The 7536-nt window shown below is 46.9% G+C and overlaps 1 protein-coding gene across 1 annotated transcript; it reads right to left on the bottom strand.

Annotated features, from left to right (window-relative positions):
- Window positions 1–4995: 4995 nt before the first annotated feature.
- LOC308486918 (H/ACA ribonucleoprotein complex subunit 2-like protein) lies at window positions 4996–6589 on the bottom strand. Its single transcript, XM_081024140.1, has 2 exons — window positions 6404–6589; window positions 4996–5543 (listed from the first exon to the last, which is right to left on the bottom strand). The coding sequence occupies exons 1-2, from the start codon at window positions 6574–6576 to the stop codon at window positions 5228–5230; spliced, it is 489 nt and encodes a 162-aa protein (XP_080880266.1). The 5' UTR covers window positions 6577–6589; the 3' UTR covers window positions 4996–5227.
- Between the last annotated feature and the right edge of the window lie 947 nt (window positions 6590–7536).

The following is a 7536-nucleotide window of genomic DNA, read 5'->3' as shown; positions in this document are numbered from 1 at the left end:
GCCAGGATCAGTGTAATATGCTCAAACCGTCTTGCCACAATGAGCAACCTGGCTGCTGAATTCTGCACCAGCTGAAGTTTGGGAACCATCTTCAGAAGCAGCTCCATGTGTAACGTGTTGCAGTAATCTAACCTAGAGATTACCAGAGCCTAGAAAACAGAAGTTAGGCTATCTCTGTCCAGATAGGGGTGCAGCTGGGCCACCAGCCAAAGCTGATGGAAGGCACTCTGGGCCACTGAGGCCACCTGTGCCTCAAGTGACAGCAAAGGATCTGGAAGTAACCTAACTCCAAGCTGTGTAAATGCTCCTGCAGTGGTTCTCAACCTGTGGGTCCCCAGATGTTGTTGGACTGCAACTCCCATCACCCCTGAGCTCTGGCCTTGCTAGATAGGGATGATGGGAGTTGTAGTCCAACAACATCTGGGGACCCACAGGTTGAGAACCGCTGCTAGAGGGTGTGCAACCCCATCAAGAGCAAGCTGCCTCCCACCCCTCTGGTCTAGGGAAACACCCACTAACAGGGCTCCAGTCTTGTGAGCCATGGAACGTCCATGCTCAAGGGGAGTATACACGGGTGGCGCTGTGGTCTGAACCACTGAGCCTCTTGGGCTTGCTGATCAGAAGGTTGGCGGTTCGAATCCCTGCAACGGAGTGAGCTCCCATTGCTCTGTCCCAGCTCCTGCCAACCTAGCAGTTTGAAAGCACACCAGTGCAAGTAGACAAATAGGTACCACTGCAGCAGGAAGGTAAACAGTGTTTCTGTGCACTTTGGTTTCCGTCACAGTGTCCCGTTGTGCCAGAAGTGGTTTAGTCTTGCTAGCCACATGACCTGGAAAGCTGTTTGTGGACAAACACTGGCTCCCTCAGCCTGAAAGCGAGATGAGTGCCTCAACCCCATAGTCACCTTTGACTGGACTTAACCATCCAGGGGTCCTTTACCTTTTTACCTACCATACCTTTGAATTTCAGTTGCTGTTGAGGTTCAGGGGACAAGCAATGGCAGGAAAGCTGATTGGTCACTCTTGAGAAGAGAATGTAGAGCTAGTTAAACCAAGGATGGGGAACAATTTTGTCCCCAAGGGTAGCACACAGTGGCAGAATTCTGAGAACTAACTTTCAGAAGAGGTGGGCAGCTACCCTTGCGGTCTTCAAAAGAGGTGTGCTTGGCACCTTCATGATACAACTTTCAGCGATTGCTGAATACCTGCCACTATACATTTTTCAGGACTCGCCTAATTTCTGTAATTGTAAGTTGTTTCAGTGTTGTATTTGAATGGCTATAAGCTGCTCTGGGTCCTTAGTGTGAAGGACAGATAATAATAATAATAATAATAATAATAATAATAATAATACCCAAACAAACAACAAACACATCAATGAACCACACTAAAATGCATAGCTGAAAATTGATCAGGCAAATCTAATCAAAAGTAGATAATATCCCACTCCAAATCTTACCCCTCCCCTCCCAGATTCAGTTAAGAATACCTAATTCAGCAAGTTATATTGCATGCATTACTTCCTGCAGCAAAGAGACAGATATTTTTTATTTTTTATTTGATTTATTATTTGAGTCAAAAGTCAGTTTTTGTCCCAGAATGGAAAGAATGCACAATTTCCCCCAGTTATGTTAATATAATCCAGAAAAAGAGTGCCAGAACACAGCGGGGGAGGGGGAAACAGAATCCACCAACTTTGCTTTCCCTTTGGACAATTTCATTGCAAAGGTCAGTTACTCTACCATGGCCACATTTCAGATATGGAGCCTTGCTTCCAGGGTCATAGTTTCTGCTAATTTCCAAGCTTTAGCTATCTCTAGCCTAGCTACCATTAATAAAAAGGATATAAGAGGCTGATACAGTACATCATTTCTCCCTTCCCATATGTTGTATGACCAGGCAGAGGGCCTTCTAGGTAGTGGCGCCCGCCCTGTGGAACGTCCTCCCATCAAACGTCAAGGAAAGAAACAACTGTCTGACTTTTAGAAGACACCTGAAGGCAACCCTGTATCGGGAAAATTTTAATGTTTTACAATTTTTGATGTGCTGTAAGCTGCCCAGAGTGGCTGGGGAAACTCATCCAAATGGGCGGGGTATAAATTATGATGATGTTGATGATGATGACGACTCATTTCCCCTTTATCTTCATCTTTATCAATATTTTGATTTGCAAGTTCTTTGGGGCAGGAAGCTCTTAAAAAGAAAAGCCGTTCTGCAAAGCATCATCCATACTATATGTATGACAATCAGTGGGAACTGCAACTATTATGATGGTGATAACGGTGATAAAATAGAGGCTGTAATTAACACTTATTTGAACATACAGAACATTGGTGGTTAGCATGAAACAGAAGACGGAGGGCTTGTTCACATGCTACCCTTTAATCAGGCACAGGTGATCTCCCCTTTTGTTAGCGGAGGGCAGAACTTCAGTTAGCTATGTATTTTTATTGATTTGGGAGGGCAGCTGCCCCCCTGGCTATGCCTATGTGTGCAAGTGTTTGCGTGGAATAGCGTACATTTGCTGATTTGTAGAGCTCAGTCACTGTGTACTCTGGTAGACAGACAGCTCACCCCTCAATGATATGACCTGCCAATAGCTGTAGGAGTGAGCAAGTGTTTGTGTACACAAGTTGTACGCTCATTGAATGCAACATGCAAACCCCCTACAGTCAAAGTCCTATAGTTGCTGTATATAAGTACTTCACAAATTGTGAGTGAAGAAGATTGCAAAGCAAAGATTCGTTTTTCTGGAATCTCACTGGCCCTTTCATTTGACCATGGTAGCATGAAGGAGGTTAAAGCTTACTCTTACTAGGGAGTAAATGCCACCGAAACCAATAGGACTTACTTCTGAGCAAAACCTTTAAGGGTTGCGATGCATGGCTTACCCAGATATAAAACCTATGAATCAGAGGGATGTATAGGATTACATTGCACATCTCTGATACACTATTGCATGGAGGCGGGGACGACTCCTAGTCTGCTGGTCCGGTGCTGTGGTCTAAACCCCTGAGCCTCTTGGGCTTGCCGATCGGAAGGTTGGCGGTTCGAATCCCTGCAACAGAGTGAGCTCCCGTTGCTCGGTCCCAGCTCCTGCCAACCTAGCAGTTTGAAAGCACGCCAGTGCAAGTAGATAAATAGGTACCACTGCAGCGGGAAGGTAAACAGCATTTTCATGTGCTCTGGTTTCCGTCACGGTGTCCCGTTGCACCAGAAGTGGTTTAGTCCTGCTGGCCACATGACCCGGAAAGCTGTCTGTGGACAAACGCCAGCTCCCTCGGCCTGAAAACGAGATGAGCGCCGCAACCCCACAGTCGCCTTTGACTGGACGTAACCATCCAGGGGTCCTTTACTTTTACCCTTTACCTTTATTTTAACATCCATGCCAACACAACCTTACAAGGGGCCACTCGGGACTTTGTGGAAAGCATGGCCTCCATGGGGCTGTCCCTGAATAAGTTTGGCCCAACTCCTAGCCATAGACATGCCTTAGATCTGTTGTTCACCTGTATGGAAGTGGGTGATCTGACACTAAGTTCCACTACAACAAAAAAAGTGGCATGGTCAGATCACTTCTTGGTGCAGCTAGACTTCTCTGTGAGCCTTCCCCTCCTCAGAGAGGTAGGACCGATTCAAATGATCCATCCCTACCACTTAATGGACCCTAATGGTTTCCAGAGAGTGGTAGGGGATGTCTTATCCCATGTTGATGGCCTTTCAGCTGATTCCCTGATGGCCTGCAGGAATGCAGAGTTAACACCAAGAAGAACTGTTTGACAGTGGAATAGTCTCCCTCAGTAGATTGTGGACTCTCCTTCCTTGGAGGTTTTGAAGCAGAGGTTGGATGACCATCTGTCATGGATACTTTAGCTGAGATTCCTGCATCCTGCATGGCCCTCAGGGTCCCTTCCAACTCTATGAGTCTATTGGTCCATCTAGCTCAGGCTTCCTCAAACTCGGCCCTCCAGATGTTTTTGGCCTACAATTCCCATGATCCCTAGCTAGCAGGACCAGTGGTCAGGGATGATGGGAACTGTAGTCTCAAAACATCTGGAGGGCTGAGTTTGAGGAAGCCTGATCTAGCTCAATACTGTCTACACTGGACAGCAGCTGCTCTCCAGGACTGCAGGCAGGATTCTCTCCCAGCCCTACCTGGAGATGTCGCAACTGAGTGGTAGAGTGGCTGCCTTGAAAGCCTAATGTCCCAATGGCATCTTCAGATAGGATGGTTAGGGGTTTGTTAGACAAACTGGTTTAATTTGCATAGGGAAGGGGAGATGTCTTAGGAAGGGGCTAGAGGCTTGTTATAGGCAGCTTCAAACAGACAGCCATTCCGGGTGGAACTGGATTGGTTAGAAACAGAGGAAAGTTATAAATGAAGTTCTTAAGAAGTTTTGACTGGAACAAAGCGCTGTGCCTTTACTATCAAAACAGCTAGGCTCTGTCCCTCAGAGAGGGTTTGTTAGTAAAATTCCAGTTTTGTTTCCATCATTCCTCATCTTTATTCCGAGTTCAAGAAATAACATGGTTACAGGATGCCTCCTCCCAACAATAAACAATATTCTGTGAATAATAATAATAATAATAATAATAATAATAATGTCATAGAATTTTAGAGTTGGAAGGGACCAGTAGGATAATCTAGTCCAACCCCCTGCAATGCAGGAATCTTTCAGCCCATGAGGGACTCAAACCCAGAACCCTGAGATTAAGAGTCTTGTACTCTACCAACTGAGCCATAAGTGTCCTTCACCTTGTTGCTGAATTTTAGTAACTGCTACCGCACACAGAGAGAATCCCTGAATCCATAGCTGCTTCTGATAGGGAGCGCCTAAGTTTAAATCACCCAGACCTGGTCATGTTGCCTCACGCCCATCTTTAGTGAGGTGGTTTGCCACAGTAGGAGTCAGGGAAATGGGAAAGTCGTGGGCGTCAAGTGAAGTCATCTCGCCCCCCCACTCTCTCTCTTTAAAATTAATTTAATCTCTCCGCCTCCCCCCCCCCCCAAGCATCACAAACTTCCCTTGCTGCAAGACAAGCCAATAACTTCTTTCTAAATCAGTTGCTTAATATCTGGCACTTGAAGCGGGTATGAGCCACAGGGCTGGTGATAGTGCTAATTGCAGTATTCTCTTCCTTGCCCCGCTCCTCTAAAATCAGGGTCAAGCTACTGCCCAGGCAAGTGCCTGTTTGTCCGTCTTAGTAGCATCTCTTACTGATGTTCTTCACAAAGGGAGGGGAAGAGTCTCCACATCCTCCATACACGCATCATAGGCTTCCTGATATTCCTCATGGGGCTTGATGATGATAACACACGTTGGTCGCTTTGAACCTGCAGCTGCTCCCAAGTCCATTTTGGAAGGGATGTAGACATATGGAAGGCTCCTGTCTTCACACATGATGGGGATGTGAGAATAGACATCAATAGGAAGTGTGTCTCCTGCAAGAACTGTGTTCCCCTTCTCACCTTTGTTGATGAATTTCTGGACCTCTTTCACCCCATGCCGGATCTGTTTCTGCTTCAATGCTTTCTTGATGATGATGATGATGATGATGATAATAATAATTTATTATTATACCCCACCCATTTGGCTGGGTTTCCCCAGCCACTCTGGGCAGCTTCCACAAAGACAAAAAATGCACTAAGATGTCATACATTAAAAACTTCCATGAACAGGGCTGCCTTAAGATGTCTTCTGAATGTCAGATAGTTGTTTATCTCTTTGACATCTGATGGGAGGGCGTTCCACAGGGTGGGCGCCACTACCAAGAAGGCCCTCTGCCTGGTTCCCTGTAACTTGGCTTCTCACAATGACGGAACCGCTAGAAGGCCCTCGGTGCTGGACCTGCGTGTCCGGGCTGAATGATGGGGGTGGAGACGCTCCTTCAGGTATACTGGGCCGAGGCCGTTTAGGGCTTTAAAGGTCAGCACCAACACTTTGAATTGTGCTCAGAAACGTACTGGGAGCCAATGTAGGTCTTTCAAGACCGGTGTTATGTGGTCTCGGCAGCCGCCCCCAGTCACCAGTCTAGCTGCCACGTTCTGGATTAGTTGTAGTTTCCAGGTCACCTTCAAAGGTAGCCCCACGTAGAGCACATTGCAGTAGTCCAAGAGGGAGATGACTTCTGGCGAGACAGTCTGTGGGCAGGTAGGGTCTCAGCCTGCCTACCAGATGGAGCTGGTAAACAGCTGCCCTGGACACAGAATTGACCTGCGTCTCCATGGACAGCTGTGAGTCCAAAATGACTCCCAGGCTGCACGCCTGGTCCTTCAGGGGCACAGTTACCCCATTCAAGACCAGGGAGTCCTCCACACCTGCACGCCTCCTGTCCCCCCAAAACAGTACTTCTGTCTTGTCAGGATTCAACCTCAATCCGTTAGCCGCCATCCATCCTCCAACTTATACAGCTTGCGCGTCAACTTGCGGGAGGCCAGAGGCCGCGCGATGGCGTTCACGTTCTCCACCAGCTCATGGTACGACTTCTCTGGGGTTGCCTCGGGCTCCAGCTCTCCCCTCAACTCCTGGTGCTTGGCTTTGCCCATGTTTGCTGCCAAAAGAACGTGGACCCACATGCGGCCACTTTCGCTCCTGACCCCGCCCCCCCAGAGCAAGGACCTCGCCCCCCTCTCTGATGTTCAAATGCATCTTGTAATGCAATGTGTGTGAGATACAACCTCATTGCATTTTAAGCTGCTAATTTGTACATACCCCTTGGCATGGGACAATACGGCAGCCCTCCTTGACAGAGATACATGTCTCTGTATGCACACACCACAAATATCCCTTTCCTTATGCTGGTTCCTTGAAATAAATGCCTTTCTACGCGGGTGGCGCTGTGGTTTAAACCACAGAGCCTAGGACTTCCCGATTAGAAGGTCAGCGGTTCAAATCCCCGTGATGGGGTGAGCTCCCGTTGCTCGGTCCCTGCTCCTGTCAACCTAGCAGTTTGAAAGCACGTCAAAATGCAAGTAGATAAATAGGTACCACTCCAGTGGGAAGGTAAACGGCGTTTCCGTGCACTGCTCTGGTTCATCAGAAGCGGCTTGGTCATGCTGGCCACATGACCCGGAAGCTGTACGCCGGCTCCCTCGGCCAAGAAAGAGAAATGAGCGCCGCAACCCCACGACTGGACCTAATGGTCAGGGGTCCCTTTACCATAATGGCTGGTATCATCTTCTGTTTCTTTTTTAAAAATCATTTTCTACCCCCCCCCCCATCTGAGACGCACAAAACACATATTTCTCTTTATTGCATTTATTCATCACTTTCTCAAAAAAAAAATATCTCAACATCCATAAACAAAAAATGTATTTCTATTTATTGCTTTTATTCATCGCTTTTTCATTTATTAAATTCATTCATTCATTCATTCAATGCAATTCATTTACTGCATTTATTCATCACTTTTTACCAATATATATAAAACTCTAAGCATCTTACAAATATATATATAGTGCCAGCAGCTTGTTGAACATTTAAAGCCAAATACCCAGAACAAAACGCAACAGAAGAAAAAAATTCTGGCATATCAT

The sequence above is a fragment of the Podarcis pityusensis genome, assembly GCF_964106645.2.
Source record: "Podarcis pityusensis genome assembly, chromosome: 10".
Taxonomy (NCBI): Eukaryota; Metazoa; Chordata; class Lepidosauria; order Squamata; family Lacertidae; genus Podarcis; species Podarcis pityusensis.
This window is presented reverse-complemented; position numbering and strand designations above follow the sequence as displayed.

Bases quoted from the DNA above. Each gene is read 5' to 3' on its own strand.
- LOC308486918 (XM_081024140.1), bottom strand. From the start codon at position 6,576: ATGTGGGTCCACGTTCTTTTGGCAGCAAACATGGGCAAAGCCAAGCAC. The intron at 5,544-6,403 runs GTTGGAGGATGG...CATCATCATCAT, and splicing joins TTGACGCGCAAGCTGTATAA to CATCATCAAGAAAGCATTGA.